This window comes from Mobula hypostoma, chromosome 7, assembly GCF_963921235.1.
Source record: "Mobula hypostoma chromosome 7, sMobHyp1.1, whole genome shotgun sequence".
In the NCBI taxonomy this organism is placed as follows: domain Eukaryota; kingdom Metazoa; phylum Chordata; class Chondrichthyes; order Myliobatiformes; family Myliobatidae; genus Mobula; species Mobula hypostoma.
The window spans coordinates 122,183,654-122,211,565 of NC_086103.1; the positions used below are offsets into that span (position 1 = coordinate 122,183,654).

The 27,912-nt window shown below is 40.8% G+C and overlaps 1 protein-coding gene across 1 annotated transcript in view; it reads right to left on the reverse strand.

The window, feature by feature from the left end:
• Positions 1-27,912, reverse strand: part of tmem135 (transmembrane protein 135) — a 429,004-nt gene that overhangs the window by 343,010 nt on the left and 58,082 nt on the right. Inside the window, exon 4 of the mRNA XM_063053891.1 lies at positions 1,036-1,069. Coding sequence (XP_062909961.1) covers positions 1,036-1,069 — 34 coding nt within the window. The remainder of the gene's footprint in view (positions 1-1,035; positions 1,070-27,912) is intronic.

A 27,912-nucleotide genomic window follows, 5' to 3' on the forward strand; every position in this document is an offset into this window, starting at 1 on the left:
TGATTAAAACATGGCAGTTTAACACTATACACTTAATGAAACCATAATTTACAAAGAAGCAGATGCTATGCTCCAACTTATTAAAAACTATCTACTGCTTCAAGTCAATCATATGACGTTAAAGATTAAACTATTTTAATTGGTTACTTAAAAATATTCTTCCTAATGGTGTTGAGTCATGCTGTGATATTATTGCTTGGTTCTTGGCAATTTTCCAGTATCTTTGTATGTGAGCTATAGGTGAGAAGGTGTTGGCAGAATTCTGTTTACAGTGAAGTCCAACCTGACCTTATTCAACACTGTGCACTTTTGAGAAGTCACTGGAAGAGTGATTGGAAACAACAGCAGTGGCTTTTATTTTGTTTAAGTTTAGATCAATTGGAATCATCACACCATTACCCTGCTTGAAGTTAGTTAACAAAACACAAATCACGATCGCATTCCACACCTTAATCTATAAAATGGTGTAGTTTATTGGAGCAAAAAAAAACAGATTTTCTGCATCTATTAATCACAAGTTAATCAGTAAAATGTGCCATAACAAGTTTGCGTATGCACTGCCAATTACAACCCACATCATAGTACTCAAGATGCAAACCATATGTCCCAAATAACATTAATCTGTAGAAGCAACCATTCTTGACAGAACAGCTTCAATTTCCTCTCCTGGCATAGCTCATTAATAAGTTACATATCCAAAATCAAATTATATCAAAATTCATTTTCAAGAAAATTATACTATCAGCACAACAGCCTCAGGTTTATGTAAATTTTCATAAGGATTGAATCTTAAGAAGTGCTTTTTCTTCCCCTCAATATCAAATGGTTTCTAATACATTACATGCTGGCAAGTAGTAAGAATCATGTTTAATACAACAGTAACACTGTTCCAAACTAAGCTGCTAACTATCCATAAAATTAACTTAGAAACAAATACAACAAAATTCCATCCTGCAAACTTATGACAATAAGATCAACCAGTAAGAGTTTATGGCAACCGAGCAAAGCAAACCTCAGAAAAAAGAAGTTACTTACCAAGTTAGCCATATAAATTGTCAAGAGGCCTCTCCTGTAAACCAATAAGAAATTGTTAATAATTCACTCAAGTTCAGATCTTATAAATATTCCTATAAAATATTTCTTTACAAACTACAACTGCATTTGAAGAAGAAACATCAAAATCTTTAAGGACTTTCATAAATTATTCTTGAATTTAAAAGTGAAATGGCGACAAGCTTCAAGCGAACTGCATCACTTCACAGGGATGGAGCTGATGAGGGACTTTTAAATCAGAAAGAGACAAAAAACAAGCTTGAATATCCGTCGCAACACTCACAAAATGCTGGAGAAACTCCGCAAGTCAGGCAGCATCTCTGGAGAGGAATAAATAGTCGACATTTTGGGGTGAGAATTCCTGATGAAGGATCTTGACAAAAATAAGTCAACTATTTATTCCTCTCCATAGATACAGCCTGACTTGCTAAGTTCCTCCAGCATTTTGAGTGTCATGCTCAAGGTCTCAGCATCTACAGAATCTTGTGTTGCTGAGTTCCAATGATGAATTATGCAACATTTGCAACAAAGTGCATACTTTTGTTTGCTACAGCGCATACAATAAAAACTAATTTTCATACACTCCCAATGATTGTGTAAATGTTGTGAACTGCTTTATCATCACTGTAAGAAAAGCTTTTAAGTTGAGCCAATGAAAAATCTGTGGTAAAACAGATTTGGCACTTAATGCATTCAGAAAACTTCTAATCTCCATTCACCACTCTTACAAAGTTATAATGCATACATAACACCACTCTTTCACAAGACTGACAAGAATGCAAATCCAATGGCGTTATAGAGATATAAACTGACAGCACAAAAGGTATCTGCAATGTGTCAGGGGCACAGGTCTATGTAGGTTTGGCTAATTCAAACAAATCCAGAGTCATAAGGTCATTCATTACTTTGCTGTTAAGTCTGACAATATCAACAAAACTTCATTTCTCTCCTGTCAGTTTTAGTTTCCTATGAGCATTAAAACTAACAGGGCATTTCATCTAAAAGATGCTAAATTGATTAAGTGACCAAAGATGACAACCACTATTGCTTAGCATGGTAAGTAAATTTGCAGTACCGCACATCTGTCAGTAGTTCCCTTTCAAAGTCGTTACTATTTAAATAGACACCATCATTCCGAGTTATCTGCCCTTGGAAGTTGTTTCTGCATACACATGGACTTTCACATGGAATTTCGAAAGTATTTATAGAGGGCTGTAATCCTGCACTGATTACTATGGATACATCTGGCAGCATCTTGAAGAACTTGTTTACCTTTGAATTTCCATACCTAGAATTTGAGAGGATTATCCTTAACAAAATTGCAAAGATTTTTTGTTTAAGAAGTGAACAGAAATGCTCCAGGATTTTTAGAATGATTGATTGAGTTGAACAATCAACTTACACGTCGGTGGTGGGGAAACTGCTGGAGTCAGTTATCAAGGATGTGATAACAGCACATTTGGAAAGTGGTGAAATGATCGGACAAAGTCAGCATGGATTTGTGAAAGGAAAATCATGTCTGACGAATCTCATAGAATTTTTTGAGGATGTAACTAGTAGAGTGGATAGGGGAGAACCAGTGGATGTGGTATATTTGGATTTTCAAAAGGCTTTTGACAAGGTCCCACACAGGAGATTAGTGTGCAAACTTAAAGCACACGGTATTGGGGGTAAGGTATTGGTGTGGGTGGAGAATTGGTTAGCAGACAGGAAGCAAAGAGTGGGGATAAACGGGACCTTTTCAGAATGGCAGGTGGTGACTAGTGGGGAACCGCAGGCTCAGTGCTGGGACCCCAGTTGTTTACAATATATATATTAATGACTTGGATGAGGGAATTAAATGCAGCATCTCCAAGTTTGCGGATGACACGAAGCTGGGTGGCAGTGTTAGCAGTGAGGAGGATGCTAAGAGGATGCAGGGTGACTTGGATAGGTTGGGTGAGTGGGCAAATTCATGGCAGATGCAGTTTAATGTGGATAAATGTGAAGTTATCCACTTTGGTGGCAAAAATAGGAAAACAGATTATTATCTGAATAGTGGCCGATTAGGAAAAGGGGAGGTGCAACGAGACCTGGGTGTCATTATACACCAGTCATTGAAAGTGGGCATGCAGGTACAGCAGGCGGTGAAAAAGGCGAATGGTATGCTGGTATTTATAGCGAGAGGATTCGAGTACAGGAGCAGGGAGGTACTACTGCAGTTGTACAAGGCCTTGGTGAGACCACACCTGGAGTATTGTGTGCAGTTTTGGTCCCCTAATCTGAGGAAAGACATCTTTGCCATAGAGGGAGTACAAAGAAGGTTCACCAGATTGATTCCTGGGATGGCGGGACTTTCATATGAAGAAAGACTGGATGAATTGGGCTTGTACTCGTTGGAATTTAGAAGATTGAGGGGGGATCTGATTGAAACGTATAAGATCCTAAAGGGATTGGACAGGCTAGATGCAGGAAGATTGTTCCCGATGTTGGGGAAGTCCAGAACGAGGGGTCACAGTTTGAGGATAGAGCGGAAGCCTTTTAGGACCGAGATTAGGAAAAACTTCTTCACACAGAGAGTGGTGAATCTGTGGAATTCTCTGCCACAGGAAACTGTTGAGGCCAGTTCATTGGCTATATTTAAGAGGGAGTTAGATATGGCCCTTGTGGCTACGGGGGTCAGGGGGTATGGAGGGAAGGCTGGGGTGGGGTTCTGAGTTGGATGATCAGCCATGATCATAATAAATGGCGGTGCAGGCTCGAAGGGCTGAATGGCCTACTCCTGCACCTGTTTTCTATGTTTCTATGTTTCTATGTTACTCATAGTACAAGCGGAACAAGGGATTAGACTGCACATCTATACTGTTCATTGGCTGCCACACCTTTCAAAATACAATCAGGACCTCCTACTAATGAAATTGTTTTAAAAAAACAACTCAAAATATAACCAGATGAACCTAATTCCAAATTCCACTGGTGTAGCAGATCTAATTAAAGCATATCAGAACATCATACCACAGTTATTACAAAACTATATACACAGAAAAAATATTCTCCAGCATGCAGCTAACACATAATTGAAGAGCGCTGGACCATGCACATCAATACTCACATCATTCTACAGAAGCACAGTAAGGAGCATCCTAACAATCGGCATCGCCACATGGTACGGAAATTGCACTGCAGCGGACGGGAAGACTCTACAACCGGTAGTCAAAACTGCATACTGCATCACCATCAAGGATGTATATACAGAAAGGTGCCAGAAAAGAGTCAGTAACGTCATGAAGGAACCTACTCACCCTGCCTATGATCTATTTGTCCCATACCCATCGGGGGAGGCTATGCAGCACCCACGCCAGAACCACCAGGCTCAAAAATAGTTACTTTCCCAAACAGTAAGGCTGATCAACACCTCCACCCACTACTAACCCACCAACTCACACTTCCACAACCCCAAACACCACTACTTTATCAATTCTTGTCAGTCACCTTATGCAGAGACACTCTTGTGCCTAGCATTAATTTATGGACATACAATCAATCAAGCTATCTTATGTATTTATATTTATTGTGTTTTTCACTGATATTATGTTCTTTGTCTTATTATGGTCTTTTTTGTGCTGCATCAGATCCGAAGTACCAATTATTTTGCTCTCCTTTACACTTAGAAACAGAAAGCCTACAGCACAATACAGACCCTTCGGCCCACAAAGCTGTGCCAAACATGTCCTTACCTTAGAAATTACCTAGGGTTACCCATAGCCCTCTATTTTTCTGAGCTCCATGTACCTGTTCAGGAGTCTCTTAAAAAAATCTATTGTATACGCCTCCATCACCATCGCCAGCAGCCCATTCCACACACATACCACTCTCTGCATAAAAAACTTACCCCTGACAGCTCCTCTGTACCTACTTCCAAGCACCTTAAAACTGTGCCCTCTTGTGCTAGCCATTCCAGGCCTGGGAAAAAAACCCTCTGACTAGCCACACGATCAATGCTTCTCATCACCTTATACACATAAGGTCACCTCTCATCCTCCATTCACTCAATCTATTCTCAAAAGGCATGCTCCCCAATCTAGGCAACATCCTTGTAAATCTCCTCTGCACCCTTTCTATGGTTATGCTTTCTTAACCACAGAGTCAACCTGCACAGCAGCTTTGGGTGTCGTATGGACTCGGACCCCAAGATCCCTCTGATCCTCCACACTACCAAGAGTCTTACCATTAATACTATATTCTGTCATCATATTTGACCTACCAAAATACAGTAAACCACCTCAGGCTATCTGGGTTGAACTCCATCTGCCACTTCTCAGCCCAGTTTTGCATCTTATCAGTACTTGTGTACTGGGAATGACACTAAACAATCTTGAATCAAGAACAAGAAAGATAGGAGGGTCATAAGCCATTAAGATAATCAAAAAATTATCATAAATCAACTATCTCAAAATCTGACAAATGTAATTTCACAAGATCCCTACAAATGATTCACCAATTTCTTTGTGCTGGTGGTTCAACACAATTGCTATTAAAGATTTTTATCAAACTGGCAAAACCAAACTAACCCTTTGTAATTGGTAGACAAAAGTATACACTTTAAACAAATGGTGCACAGCTTCAGCAAACAAATCTAGAACAAACATAATTAAAATACTGCAGAAATTACAAATTAGGCTTCCATTGACATAATTTCCTACAATATTTTATGGCTTTTTATACTGAAGGTTTATCAAAAAATTTAAATTGCAACAAGTAGTCAATAGTATGGCAACACCTGTGGTGCAAAAATGTTAATATTTCAAATCACTGATGTTTCATCGGAACTAGAAAAAGGTTTTTTTAAGTCAGGTTATAAGACGCAGAGAAAGGGCAGGAAGAAAAAAAACAAATGGGATGATGTGTAACAGGTTGGGAGATATAATGGGCTGGAAGGTAGAGATTAATTGATGAAAGTCAATTGTGTATGGGGAATGAGACAATAAAACTAGAAATAAAACAAAATGCTGGAGGAACTCAGTAGGCCTGACAGCATTAAGATTTTCTTGTGTTTGTGATACTAGAAATAAAAGATGGTCAAGACAGTTACGATAGAGAAAATTTAGTTCGAATTAAAATCAAATATTAAGTTAACATTAAGTTTGAAGAATGTTATGTTCTTCAAAAGAAGAATAGAATGTTCTTCAAAAGAAGAATAGAATGGAATTCTTAAAAGTAAGCGGGATGGAGCTGTATCAGAGGCAATGTCAGAAATGCTAAAATATAGCTGAAACTGATCATTAGAATATAGCCAAAGAGCTAATTACTGACTACAGGAGAATTAAAGATTGAGGGTCCATGAGCCAGTGCTCATTAGGAGGTGGTGAGACTCAGTAACTTTAAATTCCTGGGTATTATCATATCAGAGGATCTGTCCTGGGATCAGCACATAAGCCATTTCAAAGAAAACACAGCAGCGCCTCTACTTTCTTAGAAGTTTGTGCACATTCTGCATGTCATCCAATACGCTGACAAACTTCTATAGATGCACAGTGGAGAGTAGGAGAGTATCCCGACTAGTTGCCTTATGGTCTGATATGGAAACACCAGAGCACAGGAATGGAAAAGGCTACAAAAGGTGATGGATACAGGCCAATTCATCACAGGGAAACAAACCCCTCTCCACAATTAAGCACATCTGCAAAGCGTGCTCCCTTAAGAAAGCAGCATCCATCAAGGGCGAAGATCTTGCTTCAAGGATCAAAATCAGCCTGAAGAAATTCAACATTACATCTGAAAACTAGGAAGGCATTGCACCTGGAGAAAATCTGTCCAAAACGGAGCTGTGCTACATGACAGCAATCTCAACTCTGCTGCAGAAAACAAGTGGCAACTGCAAAATCAGAGACAGAACAACCAAAATATCCAACCACTAACCACAGGCCTACGCCTCTTGCCTGCACGGCATCAAAATATACAGATCCTAGATCAGCTTCTACAGCCACCTGATGCCCCACCAATAGATAATCCCTTAGGAGAACATCTTACTCGCCTCAAGTGATCGCACTACTACTATACCATTCAAACAAACAATGCAGATAACTGAGGCAAAGGAAGACAGATATTAGACAAGAAGAATGACTAGCCAATGATGAAAAAGAAAAGATCATCATTTTGAACAATTCAATGAAGACTGGAGGTAATTGGAAGAAATAAATTCAGAATCAGACTTTTTTTTCTCACTGGCATATGCTATATGACATGAAATTTGTTGTTCTGTGGTAGAACAGTACAAAGACATAAAATTACTAGAAAATTATAAAATAAACTGCACAAAAAGAAAGAAATAAGAGTTAGGGTTCATGGGCCAATCAGAAATCTGATGGCAGAAGGAAAGAAGCTTAATTGTTTAATGTGGGTCTTCAGATTCCCTGATGATAGTAACGAGAAGAGGGCATATCCCAGATTGTGAAAGATGCTGCCTTCTTGAAGCACTGCCTCTTTAAGATGTCCTTGATGGTGGTCAGGGTTGTGCCCGTGGTGGACCTGGCTGAGTCTACAGCACTTTGCAGTCTCTTGTGATCCTACACATTGGAACCAGTCTGTGACATAATCAATAAATTGTCTAGACAGCAAATTTCTTTCACTTGGCATGTCAGTAGTATTGTTTAATTCCAAATTATCTACCAAATCAATTCCTATTAACAATAGCAGCATAAAGGATATAACAAAAGCTTTTTCTTAAAAAAATCAAACTGTACATTGCAATGAAATTCTCCAAGCAATTACTATAGTCTAAGTACTGTTCAAATCATTACAGGTGGGTAGACTTCAGATCTGTACAGTATTTGAGATCAAAACCAAATGTAAATTAATTTGACAGCATAATAAACAAATAACACATTATATGGATATATCTTATGTGCTTTAGCTCACTACTCTGCAGTTTATAGCTATAGGTCTAGCCAGTGATCTTATCAGTCTTTACAAATAAAAGCTGCAGTAAGCATTGCCAGCCCAATTAGACATTATATAGTGAATAGTTCAATAGACACTGTTGCAATTAGACATCTATAGTAAGCATTTTAAGTTATGTGTCAACTGCTATGAAACACATCATAGCCTAATGCAATGAGCATGGTAAAATGCTTTCCAAATATTAAGTATAAAGACCCAAGTACAAACTTAAATAATATAAATGTTATCTCTGAATGATTCTGACCATTTAAAGAATTTGTTTAAAACTTAATGAGAAGAAACACAAAAAAGCAGATGAAAGAAAAATATACAGAAATGCAAAAAGCCAGAGTTCTATTTTGAACTTTTACAAAATAAAACACTTTGGTTAATATTAAGCATGCACACTTTTCAAATTTGCTGTTCTCTGGGTGCAAAAACTCAAAGTTGCTTGTACTTTCAATTGCCAATAAATTCCCCACTTATCCACATCCAAATCCCTTGTTCAATTACATGTATGCCATTTCTCTCCAAACCCAATTTGAAAAGACATTCTTTCCATTCACAGAAGTTTTGTTCTCCATTTCCTATCTACTTAACACCACTTCTTCACTTCCAGCACAACTTAAGTGAGCACTTATTTTTCTCCTTTTTTTTAAATCTTTTTATTGAGTAAGTATACAAAAAAGGTAAGCCATATAAACATTAATACAATGTTAAAGTATAATAAAATTCCAAAAGATATCAATACCAAAAAAAAATACTACAAACAATGTAATTTAAACATAAGAAACCAAGATAACATAATAGTATACTAAATTTTATATATATCAATGGAAAAAAAAAGAAAAAAAAACCCCAAAAAAAAACCCACCGTGCAACTAACTAAAAGCAAGGCAAAGCAATGGGCTAACTTGAAACCAAACAGAGTTAAACTTAAAATCACGTCCTCAATCCCGACCTCCATTAAAAACAGTGAAAAAAAACAAGAAGGGTAAATATTACATTAAATGAAAATATCGAATAAAAGGTCCCCAAATCTGTTCAAATTTAAATGAAGAATCATAAAGGTTACTTCTAATTTTCTCCAAATTCAAACATAAAATCATCTGAGAAAGCCAAAAAAAGGTAGTTGGAGCATTAAGCTCTTTCCAATGTTGTAAAATACATCTTTTCGCCATTAAAGTAAGAAATGCAATCATTCTACGGGCTGAAGGGGAAAGATTACTAGAATATTTTTTTCTCCTAAAGCTATCCTCTGGCATATGCACAGAAGTTTGTTCACAGAAGCTACTAGGCCAGAAATCCCTGTCACCAAGAAGCCATCTGTGCTCGTCACAGGCCTTCAAAGTCCAGAGTTATCAACCAAAACCTTTGAAAGCACCCAAATATCATGAGCACTCTAAAAAAAATTCAAACTAAAATACTAAGGAACAGACAGACCTTCCGTGCATAAAATTAATCTTTCCAAAACACCCTTGTTCCTACCTCAGGCATGGCCTTACTATAACTCAGTCAATTGAATTATTTCATTCTAACACCCGAATAGCAATCCCTCTCACATTCAGATGATTGAGTTAATGTTACTGCATTGGACAGGTTCCTCAGTACAAGCATAAACAGTAAAGTGATGATTTGTGCTGACATTAACAGAAGGATAAATATTGCCTGGGTCTCTGTTTTTCTTCAAAGCTGTGCCAGCCAAGAGAGCAAACAGGGCCTTGCTACAAAGCATAAACTAAGATTTTTTAATATTCACATCTCTGCAGAGGGATTTGAACAATACTTTGACTCAGGAGAAAATGCTACCAGTAAGCTGCATCTGACACCTTCTTGAGTCACAAAGATGATTCTATAGGGCTCACCTCAACCATTTCAGCCACTTCATTTGGTGCTGATGTTCTGATTCAAACAATTCTCTTGGTAGAGTTTTTCCTATTGGATTAGGTTTGTAAGAGACTAAGCTACATTTCCAATCTCCAACACAAATAAAAATATGACATCTATATCCATAATTCAGGGTAGTTATTGACAATACTGGACTATAGCTGAAGGCAGCTGGGGTACATGACCCATAGTGAACAATCGAATGTAGAGCCAAGTAAAGTTATCTTACTTATAAAACAAAATTTGAAGAATATAGAAAGCATGCTTCTCATAATTAAAAAAATCAATTTGGCCGGAGAGCTTTAATAACTCTCTTTATATTCAATGGCCAAACCCACAACTCTAAAACTGTCGAAATCCATTTTAACACAGAACTTAAATATAATTCATTCCCCAAATCATTTCAATACAAGAAACAAAACTCCCAAAATTCAAAAACCTCAGAGCAAGTATTAATCTGGTATATAGCGGCTCAAAATGATCTGGCACACCATTGACTATAAAATGTTTGGTCTTTTGGCTGTGTATTTGAAATGAAGGCCTCCTTCCTGCCAGAATAAATACTTCATATGTAAGTTCCACAATAAGTAGGAGCTATGTTGGATTTCTTTATGTTAATTAGTTTTCCAGTAAATGTCTGAAATGGAACTGGAATGCAAATCATATTTGATGTTATCATTGGCCATAAGCTTGCTTCATTACAGAGGCAACTTCCACCCTTCACCTGTTAAGACAGCTCCATTACTTTTGTCATTCACATTTTCCTGCCTTCATCCCAACCTCAGGACGTCAGAATGAAGGGTCTCGGCCTGAAACGTCGACTGTACCTCTTCCTAGAGATGCTGCCTGGCCTGCTGCGTTCACCAGCAACTTTGATGTGTGTTGCTTGAATTTCCAGCATCTGCAGAATTCCTCGTATTTCCAGCATATTTCTTCTTCCAAGCTCTGCCATTATGAACTTGTGCATGTCTCATCACTTAGTTATCATACCTGTACTTACTCACCTCTTGGTTTGCCATGCATCAATATTAATATTCAATCAAACTTGAAATTCATCAGTTGCCTCCCTATGCTCTTAATCTGCTTTCCTTGTCACTGTTATCCTTTCAAATGCTACAAGGTTCTGAGTTATTTTAGTTTAGTCAATGCATAGGAGGATCTTTTTACTTTTTAATTTGCGCATACTCCTATTGCAAGACCAATTATTTTGAACACAACTACTGAAAAAATCTTCAGGATATTAACAGCAACAGAAAGAGCACTTCTGAAATACTAAGATTCTCTATAAGACTAAAAAAAGCAAGAATCTACAGTTAGGTATAGATCATATTCAACATGTAAAGATCCTGAACGACCACACAAACTCGGTTAAAATTAAAATACAAAATAAAAACAAAATGTACTGAAAATACAGATGTCAATCAAGATATGCAGGCAAAGAGATGTACAGGATTCAGGTTTGTATCCTTCAGAAAAAAAATAAATAGACTGGCTAATTAAATGAAAAGAGGAAAATAAATATATGATGATAAAGAATCATAGGAATGATGCTACAGGTTATCTCAATAAAATTCTAAGACTTTACAGAATAAACAAGAGACATAAAATGCTATGGAAATAAGTTTTAAAAATAAAAGTAGAAGACTTAGAAAATAAAGAAACAAGAGATTAAGAAGCAAGTTCACATCTTGAAATAAAGATACATTTGTGTTTACTTATCTTACTGTACTTATTTGTGTTGCGCACGTGGCCAAGTGGTTAAGGCGTTCATCTAGTTATCTCAAGGTCCCTAGTTCGAGCCTCAGCTGTGGCAGCATGTTTGTGCCCTTGAGCAAGGCACTTAATCATACATTGCTCTAGTCTGTGCGAGGAGTGGCGCCCCACACAGACTTCCAATCTGCACGTTGTAAGGCATGAAAATGCCCGACACAGGTCTCTCATGGTCTGAGTCGACATTCCCGTCTTACTGAAACCATTTTCAAATCCAATAGTGTCTTAAAAAATTTAACACATCAGATTGCACTGACTTTCTCTTGAACAGATTAGAACTCCGGTGCAATATGCATATAAAATATCAGGCGAAACATTGACCTATTTTACATTGTTCTTGCCATCTGAGAGACAAATTCTACAATGGTGCACAACACTTTCTTGGCAATCCAATCACATTAGGGGCCACTCAAGCAAAATGCGTTATTTTAAATTGTAAATGTTTTAGCCACATAAATGAATGGACAACTGCTAGAATTTGTTAGCTAATTAGCTTCTGTTCAAACAATGCCCTAGTTTCCTTTACTACCAATCAAACAATTAACCCATTTTCCTTATTTAAAATACTGAAATTCATTCTTCACAGCTTTGTGTGTTTGATAGCATAAAATGGTTATAATCGTTTCATTATCAACCCTTGACACTTAATCCCAGCATGGGCATGTACTGTAACTAGAAAGCGCCTCAAAAATTGTTTTACAAGTGAAATTAAGCTTCAATTATTTAAAACAAAGCAAATTCCATCCCCACTCTCAATCATGACTCTATAATTTGCCTTGCTTTTTGACCTCTCAAAAGTGACCAATATAGTCACTCACAACACGCTGGAGGAACTCAGCAGGTCGGGCAATATCTGTGGAAAAGATCGGTCAATGTTTCGGGCCAGAACCCTTCGTCAGGACTGCAGAAGGAAGGGGCAGAGGCCCTATAAAGAAGGTGGGGGGAGGGTGGGAAGGAGAAGGCTGGTAGGTTCCTGGTGAGAAACTAGTTTTCCCCTATTCCTTCTTCACCTTTCCTGCCTATCACCTCCCTGCTTCCCCTCCCCCACCCCTTTATCTTTCCCCTTACTGGTTTTTCACGGAATATTCCCCAGGCTGCTCCTCGAGGCGAGAGTAGAGATTGATGAGCCTCTGGCTAGAATCTTTATGTCCTCATTGTCCACGGGAATGGTACCGGAGGATTGGAGGGAGGCGAATGTTGTCCCCTTGTTCAAAAAAGGTCGTAGGGATAGTCCAGGTAATTATAGACCAGTGAGCCTTACGTCTGTGGTGGGAAAGCTATTGGAAAAGATCCTTACAGATAGGATCTATGGGCATTTAGAAAATCATGGTCTGATCAGGGAGAGTCAGCATGGCTTTGTGAAGGGCAGATCGTGTCTAACAAGCCTGATAGAGTTCTTTGAGGAGGTGACCAGTCATATAGATGAGGGTAGTGCAGTGGATGTGATCTATATGGATTTTAGTAAGGCATTTGACAAGGTTCCACACGGTAGGCTTATTCAGAATGTCAGAAGGCATGCGATCCAGGGAAGGGGTCAGAAGGCATGCGATCCAGGGAAGGGGTCAGAAGGCATGCAATCCAGGGAAGTTTGGCCAGGTGGATTCAGAATTGGCTTGCCTGCAGAAGGCAGAGGGTTGGAAGGAGTACATTTGGACTGGAGGGTTGCGACTAGTGGTGTCCCACAAGGATCTGTTCTGGGACCTCTACTTTTCGTGATGTTTATTAACAACCTGGATGTGGGGGTAGAAGGATGGGTTGGCAAGTTTGCAGATGATACAAAGGTTGGTGGTGTTGTGGATAGTGTGGAGGATTGTCGAAGATTGCAGAGAGACATTGATAGGATGCAGAAGTGGGCTGAGAAGTGGCAGATGGAGTTCAACCCAGAGAAGTGTGAGGTGGTACACTTTGGAAGGACAAACTCCAAGGCAAAGTACAAAGTAAATAGCAAGGTACTTGATAGTGTGGAGGAGCAGAGGGATCTTGGGGTACATGTCCACAAATCCCTGAAAGTTGTCTCACAGGTAGATAGGGTAGTTAAGAAAGCTTATGGGGTGCTAGCTTTCATAAATCGAGGGATAAAGTTTAAGAGTCGTGAGGTAATAATGCAGCTCTATAAAACTCTGGTTCGGCTACACTTAGAGTACTGTGTCCAGTTTTGGTCGCCTCACTATAGGAAGGATGTGGAAGCATTGAAAAGGGTACAGAGGAGATTTACCAGGATGCTGCCTGGTTTAGGGAGTGTGGATTATGATCAGAGATTAAGGGAGCTGGGGCTTTATTCTTTGGAGAGGAGGAGGATGAGAGGAGACATGATATGAGAGGTATACAAGATATTAAGAGGAATACATAGAGTGAACAGCCAGCGCCTCTTCCCCAGGGCACCACTGCTCAATACAAGAGGACACGGCTTTAAGGTAAGGGGTGGGAAGTTCAAGGGGATATTAGAGGAAGGTTTTTACTCAGAGAGTGGTTGGTGCGTGGAATACACTGCCTGAGTCAGTGGTGGAGGCAGATATACCAGTGAAATTTAAGAGACTACTAGACAGGTATATGGAGGAATTTAAGGCGGGGGGTTATATGGGAGGCAGGGTTTGAGGGTCGGCGCAACATTGTGGGCCAAAGGGCCTGTACTGTGCTGTACTGTTCTATGTTCTATGTAAAAAACTTGAAATATGGGAATTATCCATTTAAATACATCTAGTTATGTTTTGCCTCAAATTAATGAATAACACATGCTAGAAAATCATTTGTGCTTAACCAAGGATGCCAATTAGTAATCAAAGAACTCCAGTTTAGTTTTTCTGCCCACCATTGCTGGTGCTCCATCAGTTGTGATGCCAATCAGCTTCGACACAATAAGTTTTATCTCTGACATCATTTTCAGCAAAGCTTCAAAAATGTCTGCTCCAGTAACCATGTCCTTCATGGGAATTAATTGAATAAACTCTTCAAAAATTTGAAAAGTTGAGGTCACTCCTCACACAAACACTGCAAGTTGAGCAGTGTCTCTCAAGTCTGTGCCCTCATTAAGCGCAATTGGAAAAAAACGCAATTCGTTGCAGGCATCCCTTAAACAACTTTAACGTCTGCTGACATTTCTTCAACTCGCCAAGTGTTTGTTTTTGCTGACAGGCTGATCGATGCAAATAAAGATTTTTTTTTCAGGACAAACAATATCCACCACTGCCAGTAAACATTCTTTGACAAACTCTCCATTTGTAAAAGGCTTCATCTCTTCTGCAATACGTTTTGAGACTTCGTAGCTGGCACGGGTATTTCCTTCAATTTCACTGATTTTTCAGCACTCAGCATCTACTTTCCTGCATTTTGCATTCATTGCCATTGGAATTTTTTCCTTTGATTTTCTCTCGAAATGCAAGTTATTCAACAAGTATCGTAGCACACGTAAATATCTGGATATTTAGTGTGGATTTCTCATTAAAATACAGTGATGCTGTTTCTGTTTACAAATTTGAACGACCCATCTGAAAACCTGCGCGTGCACGGAGAGTACCTAATATATACTAATAAGGTAGTCTGCCTTCCCGTCGTTCGTATATACCAGTGTTTGGTTTGGAACAAAACGGAACCTGGGGCCAGTGTAACAAGACGCCATGCATGTCTATCAGTGTGGTCACGTGAAACACTCAGAATAAGGAAAAATCGCTTGCAGGCTGGATAAGCATAGCATCCCAATATTTGTTCGCGGGCTGGTGGTGTGGCCCGCGGGCTGTAGGTTGCCTACCCCTGGGCTAGAGGAACACAGCAAGTCAGGCAGCATCTATGGCGGGAAATTAACTGTTGGTTTTGGGCAAGACCCTTCAGCAGGTCTAACCAGCCTTGATGATGGGTCTCAGCCAAAAACATTGACTGCTTATTTCTCTCCTTGGATCTTGCTGACCTACTGAGTTCATTCAGCCTTTGTGTGATATTGGTCAAGATTTCCAGCATATGCAGAACCTCTCGTTCTTTGATTTGGGTAATGACTACGGCTACATCCACACTAGACTGGATAAATCCGTAACCGAAGCTTTTTCTCTTCGTTTTGACCCTCCATCCACACTGAAACGGCGTTTTCCTCCCTCAAAAACTGAGCTTTTCTAAAACGCTCTCCAGAGTGTGTAAATCTGAAAACGCCAGTTGGGCAGGGTAAACGGAGCTTTTTAAAAACACTGTCATGACGTGCCGGAACGGATGGTGGCAGCACCATGGCATTTCATTGTTTTCTTAAATGCATATAGCGTTCTTTATAGCGGTCAAACATGTCGTTGTATTTGGTTTGGCACGACTCCCAGTCCACGTTCTCCACTGCTTTGCTGACTTTGCAGTCGTTTGTAACTTGCAAAAGCAGCTCGACTTCATCGTCTGTCCAAACGAAGAAGTCCGGTCTGCTATTTCCAGCGGAGGTTTTCTTTGTATTCCTCGAAAACATTGTTGAAAACTTTCTTTCGCTGTTGCTGTAGGTACTCTAGTATTTGACCAATGGAAATAGCACAACGACGCCACAGAAACGGAAATAGTATACTGTTTCCTCTTCGCTTGTTTTCTGTCGATGTGTCCTGCATATGCCCAGTAGGAGGAGATTTGCCAATACCCATTTTAATGTGGACGGAAGTATTTTCAAAAACGCCTGGCGTGGACGCTTATCGTTTTTACGCGAAACTGGTGTTTTCAAAATTATCCGGTCTAGTGTGGACGTAGACTACAAGTTTATACTGTAAACGTAAATAAAGTCCTTCATATCTACAAGTTAATTACCATGAAACAATCAGCACTAAAGATTGATGTATTCAAAATGAAACACAAATTCACTCGTTTATGATTTCTTTCTCACCTAAATCTGCATCACAAAACCTTTCCCACACACCTAGACTGTAATCCAATTAAAAGAGCTAAAGATCTAAAATCAGAAAATTCCCAACTTCCCAAAGCCTTTGTAACCAGAATATTTCTATCCATTACTGATTTACATTATTTTCTAGAGCTCAAAGAACATTGTTCTTAATAGTCTTACTGAACACAAGCGATTTTTTTTTAAAGTTCAAAATTATATCCTAGTATTCTTTTTACACTTTAAGGATATGCACAAATATAAGTTAAACACAAGAGATTCTGCAGATGCTGGAAATCCAAAATAACAAATACAAAATACTAGAGGAACTCAGCAGATCAGGCAACATCTGTGGAAAGGAATAAACAGCTGACATTTCAGGCCAAGACCATTCATCAGGACTGGAGTCCAGACCTGTTAAACTCCTCCAGCATTCTGTATGCGTTACTCCAAATATACTTTACTGTCCTTGTACTGTTTAAACCTGCAAAATTAAATCAATTACCAAATAAACTTAAAACAGTTAAGATGAAAAGGTGAGTTAAATTTCAGTATAATGCAGTTATCAAATTTCATGAATTCACACTTTTTTCCCCGAATTTCCTCTGAAGTTTTTTTCTAGTTTGTAGAATACATTCAAAAAGAACCAGCTGATATATAATGGTGCCAGAGCAGAATCTGCTTTGGATTTTTGAGAAAAGAAGAGGCCAAGCAATAGCTTAAAGCATCCAAATCTAGAATCAGGACTGGATTACAGGATAGGAAAAATTGGAAAACAATGGGAGAATAGGAAAACACATTGGCTGCGATCTGTAATTCTGAAGGGAATCAGTGGTATTCAATTATTCCCCACACCAGTCAGTCCAGGAACAAGTGGACTCATTTCAAGTCCACAACTCAGCAGTAACTTGACTTCATGTGATGACCAATGGCAACTAAAGTTGCTGGTATTCCCCAGTAGTATGCTGTGAAATCCACCTTTCCAAACTTGTGCCAGTCACATCTGGCAGTTCAATGGGCATTTGAAAACTGCAGAATTTAGAAGCAAGTATCTTCCCCCTGTTGTTTTACTTTAATGTCTTTCATGATTTCTTAAATAAATGCATGGAACAGTCAGGCATTTCAGCCCATGATGTTCTGCCTGCATTTAACCTACTCCACAATCAATCAAACCCTTCCTCTTGCATGTCCCTCTATTTTTCTTTCATATACTGTATGTGCCTATCTAAGAGTCTCTCAAACGTCTCTAGTGTAGCTGCCTCCATCACCACGGCTGGCAGTGTGTTATACAAACCCACCACTTTCTGGCATTCCCCTAAACATTCCTCTGGTCACCTTAAAATTATGCTCTCTTCTATAAAACATTTCCACCTTGGAGAGAAAGATACTGGCTGTCCATTCCATCAATGCCTCTTGTACACCTCTATCAAATTCCTCTCATCCTCCTTTGCTCCAAAGAGAAAAACCTCAACTCACTCAAACTTTCACCACAAGACATGCTCTCTAATCCAGGCAGTATCCTGGTAAATCTCCTCTGCACCCTCTCTAAAGCTTCCATATCCTGTCTATAATGAGGTGACCTGAAATGAACACAATACTCCAAATGTTGTCTAAAGGGAACTTTATAGAGCTGCAACATTAACTCACAGCTCTGAAACTCAATCCCTGGACGAATGAAGGCCAACAAACCACATGTCTTCTTCACCTCCCTATCAACTTGCATGGCAACTTTGAAGAAAGCAACTGAACCCAATGCTTAGATGATGATTTAAGCACCGAGCAAAATTGGAAAGGTCAGGTACAGGCCAAATCGACTCAACAGTTTACAGATCTAGAGCGTACCGAAGCCACTGAACCCAATTTTGGACGACAATTTATGTGTCGGGCCAGATTGAAAACGACAGAGTGTCGGGGCACGAGGCAAAGAACGGGCGGTTCAGCCTCTCTGTGGACTTCAGTTCAGAAAGCTACAGTGCCTTAAAAAAGTATTCCCCCCCCCCCCGGAAATTTTCATGTTTTATTGTTTTACAACATTGAATCACAGTGGATTTAATGTGTTTTTTTGACACAGATCAAGAGAAAAAGACTCTTTCATGTCAAAGTGAAAACAGATCTCTACAAAGTGATCTAAAATATAAAAACACAAAACAACTGATTACATAAGTATCCAACTCCTTTAATATGACATTCCAAATCATCACTGGTACAGCCAACTGGTTTTTTGAAGTCACATAATTAGTTAAATTGAGATAACAGTGTACAGTCAAGGTGTTTCGAATGATTGTGGTAAAAATACACCTGTATCTGGAAGGTCCAACAGCTGGTGAGTCAGTACCCGGAAAAAACGACACCACAAAGACCAAAGAACTCTCTAAGAAACTCTGCAAAAAGGTTATTGAAAACCACAAGTCAGGAGATGAATAAAAGAAAATTTCCAAGTCACTGAATATCCCTTGGAGTACAGTTAAGCCAATCATCAAGAAATGGAAAGAATATGACACAGCTGTAAATCTGCCTAAATCAGACCATCCTCAGAAACTGAGTGACCATGCAAGAAGGGGACTAGTGAGGGAAGCCACCAAGAGACCTATGACAACTCTGGAGAAGTTACAAGCTTCAGTGGTTGAGATGGGAGAGATTGTGCATACAACAACTGTTGTCCAGCTGCTTCACCAGCCGCAGCTTTACGGGATAGTGGCAAACAGAAAGGCACTGTTGACAAAAAAACTCAAGTGAAATCTCAGCTAGAGTTTATCAGAAGATACATGTGTAAGGGGGTTTCGTCTTTTATGTTACTGCGTAGGCTAAGTAAAATGGCTTCTTTGTTACGTTATACTTGGGAATGCTTCTTTGTTATGTTAAACGCTGAGAAAGTCCTTTCGCTAGCAGCTTGTTTTGGGTTAGAGTAAGATAAGAATATGTTACAAACCAATTGGGATAGTTGTTATGTTTTTGGTGTATTTGAAGATATCGTATGCACGGGGTTTTGGGGAGAAGGCGGGAGAGAGAGAGACAGAGGATGGACCAGGTGCTGTGAGTCCACTAACGGGGTCAGACCCCGAGCGGGGCGCCGGCGAGGAGAGGAGACGGAGACGGACTTGTGTGGAGCGCCTGGTCGACCACCGTTGTTGGTCCCAGGCGGCCGGTCAAGGTGGTCCAAGGGGTCGCAGGGTGAAGAAGGGTCCTGAGCTCCAACTGTTTGTGCACAAAGAGATTGAACTTTGATAAGTGTGGCGCCTTTTATTTTCCTTTTATATTTTATTCTCTATTAATTATATAGTTCCAGTAATATCTATAAACTGTAAATCATTTAATCGTATCTGGTGTATTGTCATTTATCTGGGCGGGGTGGGGTACATCACACAGCATCCACACAAACTTATTACCCAGTTTGCTGGGACCGAGGGCTATTTCCTTAGACAAAAGCGAGCCGAGCGACCCTGAGGCTGGCCAGGGGGGCTAAATTGTGTGGGCTTTTGTCCAGGATTGGATCTACTGGCATGCTGTGTGGGTGCCCTGTTTAAATGAGTAATGTGTGTCTTTGTGGGTTATTTGCTGGTTATTGCTGTATGCGTGGTGGGTGAGGTCTTTGTTTGAGTTCAGACTAGCATTGACGAGTTGGAGGTAGAACTCGGGGCTGTCCATGCTGTTGGGAGAGAGAGGAAAGAGTGGTCTGATTTGGAGGTAGTGTCTGCAAATAATTGTTCTAGCTCTGGCAGACTCCGCCTGGCGTTTGGGATAGTGTCCACCCCAAGAGGGGCGGAGGCCTGCGAGCCGTGGGCAGAGCGGATCCCTCAGTTGTTAGATGAGTGGCAGTGCTCGGTTGAGGGAGAGCAACAGGGATTGGTTGAAAGCTTAAGTAGGCGGGCTGGTGATGGTGTTAGAGCTGTCAGGTTCACTTACACCGTAGTGACAGCTGTCAGTTATTTGAAAGCCGGGGGAAAGTTTTCAGTGTGTCTTCTCTGGCTAGGAGGGCAGCTAAGTTGCTTGCAGTGCCAGGGGGATCATTTCAGGGGATCAACCCCTCCTTCAGTTGTTCAGCTGATCAGAGAGGTGTCGGGAAACTTAGTGGAGGTCCAATGGGGCTTGGGGTCTCTAGGTAAGGCATATTCCCAGCAATGTACCAATGAACTTCCGAAGGCTTAGAGGGACCACGCCTCAGGATGTCGTACGGATAGAGGGAAGCGATGCTAAAGCCATCCTTGACCCCGGGGCACAGGTCAAGTTGTTGTACAGTTCGTTTTACAACCAGTGTCTGAAGCATTTACCCTTGACAACTGCAAAGGCACTGGAGACTTTAGGTACTAGTGGCAGTAGTTATCCAGAAGACGATAATTGGTTAATGACCCTGGAGTTCATGGGGGCATTGTCTGGGCACCCAGTGTGTCGAGTTGCTTCTGAGGTCGTATGTAGTAGCCTTGAGCTGGTACCAAATTTAAACGAGACCCAGTGGTGGTACGGCCTGGGGAAAGTAGCTGAGGGTGAGACCCTCTTAGTAGACGCTCCGAACTACGAGAGAGGGGAGTTGACCGCTGAAGACACCTCAGTGAGAGAGAGGTCGCGGCAACTGGACCTTGGCGGCATGGAAGATGAAGGCAGTGTGTGTGTGGATTATGCGACGTGGTTTAATGTGCTGGATCTGAGGAGTGGATGTTGCCAGATCCAGAGGAGTGCGGCTGGTGAGCCGACGATGGCCATTATTAGTTCCCTAGGACTTTTCCAATCCGAAAAGATGCCCAAGGGCATATCCGGAGCCCCTGCATCCTTCCCGCGGGGCATGAGGAAGACCATGGGGGAAGTGAAGGTGTGTGGAGTTTTGGCGTATGTGGATGACCGCCTAGAGCTTGGATTCGCCTGGGGGGACTATGAGGTGAGGCGAGTGGCGGAGCCCGGGCGACAGAAGCAAAGTGTCACATATGGAGGAGTTTTTGGACGGAGGAGTTTGGTGCAATGTGAGAAAAATGACCCGACATACCAGTTGAATTTCCTGGTGTTGGAACAGACGGTGGTGGACCTGGGGATGGAAACCCAGGTTGTCAATCTGAATGAGACACAGGGGAGAGAGGGGATTGGCACCGCTGAACTGAGTGCACAGAAATGCCGGCTGGAGACTGAGTGCTGCACTTGTGGGACGACCATTGCAGACTTGGAATTCACGCTCACCAACGTGGAGAAGGAGCAACAGAATTCCGAGCCGACACTGCGGTCATGTGCTGATGAATTAATCCAGTGAGAAGAAACAATGACCCTCCTTCAAAGCGATCAGCAGAAACTCAAGACGTTGATTCAGAAAAGATTGGAAGACTTACAAGTTGGGGGAGATCAAGGAAGTGTTCTGACTAAGGCCAACAGAAAACCGACAGCCCGGGGAGGGGAGTTTGACTACACTCCCGAGGTGAAAAAATGGAGGACAGATCACGGAAAGGGGAGGCAGACGCTTGAAAGGAACCTGAAGACGACTGTCGACAGTTTAAATGAAGTGGAAAAACTGGAAGTTGACCTGGAAGACGTCATCAGGAAGAAAAAACAGGAGGCTGAAGGGGTAGCCCCGGCTAAACGTTTCAGTTTGGAGAAACTCAAACAGCAGCTACCGATCGAGGGAATGAGGAAGAATACGGATTCGAAGGATGATGTGCTGGACATGTGGTACCTGCTGCCTTTCGCTAACTTCCCCGTGATTGAGGAAGAGACCTTTGGCCCTTCTCCCACTGAGTCAGGTGTAGTGGGGAAGGCTAATTGTGGGCAGTTTGAGTTACAGCAGGACCAGGAAGGAAAAGAAGCGGGGCCCAGGACACAGGACAGGGGGCTCCGAGTTATAATGGTGGCCTGAGTGAGACAGGAGTTGGCAGGCAGGCCCGAGGTACCCCTAGTAGTGTCTGAGCCTTTAGGGTTTAGGTGAGGGGGTACAGAGGTCTCAGAGGATTAGGAAGCTCCCAGATAGGTTGGCCTATGTAGCGCTCGTGGGACGGGCGTAAGGTCCACTGTTTGGGGAGCACTGTCACTGTGTGTATCTGTGTATGTGTGTGTTGTGTGTCTGCAGGACTGGTTGGCGAGTTATTTAGAAGTCATGAGGACACAACTTTGTTTGGCGGGAGAAGAGTGTAAGAGGGTTTCGTCTTTTATGTTACTGCGTAGGCTAAGTAAAATGGCTTCTTTGTTATGTTATACTTGGGAATGCTTCTTTGTTATGTTAAATGCTGAGAAAGTTCTTGCACTAGCAGCTTGTTTTGGGTTAGAGTGTGATAAGAATATGTTACAAACCAATTGGAATAGCTGTTATGTTTTTGGTGTATTTGAAGATACTGTATGCGCGGGGTTTTGGGACAGAAGATGGGAGAGAGAGACAGAGGATGGACCAGGTGCTGTGAGTCCACTAACGGGGTTGGACCCCGAGCGGGGCGTTCGGCGAGGAGCGGAGACGGAGATGGACTCGTGTGGAGCGTCTGGTTGACCACCGTTGTTGGTCCCAGGCGGCCGGTCAAGGTGGTCCGAGGGGTCGCAGGGTGAAGAAGAAGGGTCCTGAGCTCCAACTGTTTGCGCACAAAGAGAATGAACTTTGATAAGTGTGGCGCCTTTTATTTTCCTTTTATATTTCATTCTCTATTAATTATATAGTTCCAGTAATATCTATAAACTGTAAATCATTTAATCGTATCTGGTGTATTGTCTGTTATTTGAGCAGGGTGGGGTACATCACACAGCATCCACACAAACTTATTACCCAGTTTGCCGGGGCCGAGGGCTGTTTCCCTAGACGACAGCGAGCCGAGCGACCCTGAGGCTGGCCAGAGGGGCTACACGTGTAAGTCTCTGAAGTCAGCTTGAAGAAGGTTCTATGGTCCCATGAAACCAAAATTGTGCTTTTGGCCATCAGACTAAACACTATCATCAAAACACCATCAAAAACACACCACCCCTCCAATGAAACATGGTGGTGGCTGCATCATGCTGTGGAGATGCTTCACTGCAGCAGGCACTGGAAGGCTGGTGAAGGTAGAGGGTAAAATTAATGCAGCAAAATACAGGGAAATCCTGGAGGTAAACCTGATGCAGTCTGCAAGAGAACTGCAACTTGGGAGAAGACTTGTTTTCCAGCAAGACAATGACCCCAAACATAAAGCCAAAGCTACACAGGAATGGCTTAAAAAGAACAAAGTTAATGTCCTGCAGTGGCCAAGTCAGAGTCCAGACCTCAATCCAACTGAGAATTTGTGGCTGGACTTGAAAAGGGCTGCTCACTCACGATCCCCATGCAATCTGACAGAACTTGAGCAGCTTTGTAAAGAAGAATGGGGAAAAATTGCAGTGTTCAGATGTGCAAAGCTGATAGAGGCCTATCACACAGACTCAAGGCTACAATTGCTGCCAAAGATGCATCTACTAAATAATGATTTGAAAGGGTAAGTAATTATGCAATCAATCATTTTGTGTTTAATATTTGTAATAAATTTTGATCAATTTATAGAAATTTGTTTTCACTTTGACATGAAAGAGTCTTTTCTGTTGATCAGTGTCAAAAAAGCCAATTAAATCCACTGTGAAATCAATGTTGTGAAACAATAAAACATAAAAACTTCCGGGGTGGGGGGGGGGGTGTGAAAGCTTTTTATAGGCACTGTATTTGCTTCCGTTTATTGTTTGCAGGGTTTGTTTTTTCTTCCCCTTTGCATATTGGGTGTTTGATAGGCTATTATTAATGGGTCCTTTTGGGTTTCTTTGTTTCGTGGCTGCCTGTTAGGAGACGAATCTCATAGTTGTATAACATATACATACTTTAATAATAAATGTACTTTGAACTTTGAAGGATCTATGAATATGAACCCCAAGATCCCTCAGTTCAACACTGCAAAGAATCTTACCATTAACCTGTAATCTGCCTTCAAGTTCAACCTTCCAAAGAGTATAGCATGCACTGCATAACTTAATATTAATGTACTCAGTAAGCACACCAAACTCATGCTTTTATATAGTAAGTAATACAATGGCTACAATCATGTCATTTTCAGGTTTGTCTTTCACAATACTATGCTTCTTCATCTCTATTAAGTTTTAAAACTTTTGCAGTTAACTATTTCACTCACTGGAAAATTAAAATTGCAACTCTATAAAAACTCAGCTTTCTTATCAGTTTATGGAAACTCCTGAAGACTCCAAATTATTCAAAACACAGTCTCATTTTCTAATGTAAAGTCTAATTTACTACATAGAACAATACAGCACATTACGGGGTCTTCAGCCCATAATGTGCTAACCAAGATAAACCTATTCCACCAATCATCAGATCCTGATTCTGATCAATCTAGCCTTTCTCTCCTGCACATTTCATAACCCTCTATTTTTCTTGCATTTCAAGTTCAAGTGCAATTGTCATTCAACCATACACAAATATCCATGAAACAGAATGTTACTCCATAGCCAAGATGCAAACACAGTACCAACAGTTCTACATAGCATAAGGCACATATAAGATTCAGTAAAATACAGTCACGCAAAAGATACTGAGTCTATGAATGTTGCAACAGTCTGTCCTCAAACACAATACAGCATGTCATCTGCCCAGCGAACACTGGGGAATGGCACCGACTCCAGCAAAGATGCCACGCCACACTGCCTCCGGTGGAGTGCACCAACTCTGCACCTCTCCCCTGGGCAGCTGTAAACTGGTGACACTGCGGCTTGAGGCCTAGTCCTTGCTATGACCGAGGCCACGCAGCTCCCCCACTGTCCACCCCTACCATCCTTAATAAATCCCTGAATCAGACCTGCAGCATTCCAAATTAACAAATTCCAAAAGGGTCTTAAGATCCCAAGAAGAGATTTACATCAATGGTGCCAGGGCTGGAGGGCTTGGGGTAAAAAGAGAGAATGGATAGGCTGCAATAATTTCTTCTGGAGTGAAAGAGGTTGAGGGGTGACCTTTAGAACATTATGAGAGTGGATGATCATAGTCGTTTAGGGTAGTAGAGTCTAAAACTAGAGGGAACAGGTTGAAGGCGAGAGGAAAGATCTAAAAATTTAACAAATTCAAAGCCAACTAAATTCTCTTTTCTAAACTTGATGAAATGGAAATAATCTATTCAATTGGCTTGATTCCTCAATAATCTGGAAGAAAGAGCAAGAACCCTGTCACCCCTCTAATCCATTTTATCAACTGTATCAGGTACTCTCAAAAGCAAAACAACTCCCACGTGGAAATACAGAGTACAAAAGGCTACTGGTGAGGTACAGTGTTTAATTTTGGCCAAAGACCAATCTTAAATTCACTTTTGTTCAACATGGCAAGCCCCTAATAAGTGCCTTTTACAATGAACCCTAGTCAGAGATTTATCACGTCACTGTATTCTGAACAAACATAGTTTATTCTGTCACGTACACGGAACAGAAAGGTCTTTAACTACACCACATGTATTTGCTATCTATCATCAGCTGTGGTTCAAGCCTCAGCAAAAGTTTAGAAAAAGTACTGAAACTATAGAGTACTATACCAGTCATTATCTATAAAGCACAGATTAGCACTGCCATTAGTCACCAGTTAATGACTGCAAATAGAGGCAAACCAAGAGACTCATTAACTTTTAGTCAAAGGCCACGTTTCTTAACAGTAACATATATAAAGGCAACACTTTCAAATCTACATACTCACATACTGCTTCAATTACTATACTGTACGCTGACAGAAATCCAAAAGCATTAAATTATAAACATTTTTAATTTAACATTTAAGTTTCACTACTTGGCTGGACTTGTCAGCATTTGTTTCCAGCTTGGCACAATACAGGAGGCTGTTTAAGATTTACAATCACCTGAGGCCCTCCACTGGTCGGGGTCGACCAAGGATATTGTGTCCTGGCTGTGTACGTGATATGGAAGCGATTACGCAAGCCAGGACAGTAGGATATCGAGAGCAAGCTGTTACCCATGCTGCACGCTCTCCCTCTCCACGCAGCTGATGAATCCAAAGGAATGGTAAAGACCCATACAGTTTGGCACCAGTTTCATTGCAGGAGATGCCAGTCAACTTTGAACTCAACATAGGACTGCATTAGGAACTCCAGCTCCAGATTTTTCCCTCGGGGTTTCCTCCCAAAGCCTTCCTCATGAGAGGGTATAATCACAAGGCAGCAAAGGTTTGAAATCAGAGTTTTCCTTCCCCCTGAGGAAACTGGCTTTGAGGCACCAGTAATGTGCAATATCATAACACGGTGGATTATGAGGTTAAGAGTCCATTTTATCATGCTATTTAATCATTCAAAAGTGCTATAACAGCAGGGTTTCAAGCTGTCCTTGAATTTGGTGACACTAGATTCCTTTTCCCTGATGGGAATGGTTAAAAGAGAGAATGTCCAGGATGAGTGGGGTCTTTAGATTATACTGGCTACTTTACCGAGGCAGTGAAAAGTACAGACAAAGTCCACGGAGGGGAGGCTGGTTTCTGTGATGTGTTGAGCCTTATACATAACTCTCTGCAGTTTCCTACAATTACATAAAGAACATTTGCCACACCAAGCTGTGATGTATTTAGATTGGATGCCTTCTATGGTGAAAAACAATACAGGCAGTTACCAAATTAAGCAAGGTTATGTTCTTGATACAAACCTAGATTTTCTTAAATCAGAAACTAACAACTTCAATGACAGTCGATTAACATTCTTTCTTCCACTGTGTGGTTACAATGGCACAATCAGAACATCCCACAACAAGTGGCTAATCTCATTGGCCTTAAAATACCAATGGAAGTTACATTGTTACATAAAGTATAGTGGGTCCACTTAATTGGGAAACATCAGGACAAGTACATTTTGGCCCCACTAAGTGGCTTGCTCAATTAGCCGAAGTTTCATAGAAATAGTTAAAAAGGTATTAAAAACAAACTACTGTTTAATTGAGTAACAAATCATGTACTTAAATGAAAAACAGGGCAAATGGTATCATTATCAATACTACTACAGTACTATAAAACTGTGCATTAGTTTCATACTTATTAACAGAGGAATTAATGCAGAGTATGCTGCCCTGGTTCTTATGTGACTATAAATGAACAAAATCAGTACAGAAACCTAAAGTAGCCTTCATACAATCCCCTAGACAACTGCATCTTCCAAATCTTCATGTTCATTGTAACATTCAAAATGAATGTTGATACCTTCAAATTCTTCGTAGTTTTTATTGAATTCAATTTGTTGAAATAGTAAAATCATTTATTTTTACTCCCAGCCATTTCTGGCATCTTCAAGCCTGAATGTTTGCAACTGCATTGAGCAAAACAGTTCTGAATTGTCTTACTGCTTATTGCTCACCAACAAAATCACTGCTTTTTGAACACAAACACATGCAACTGACACTACTTTAACAAATGTTCACAGTGTACTGCCTAACAGCCACACAAGTGAACATGACTGACCGTAGTTAGAAACTGTTTGGCAACAATCCCCTGCACCAATTAAGTAGCAGAG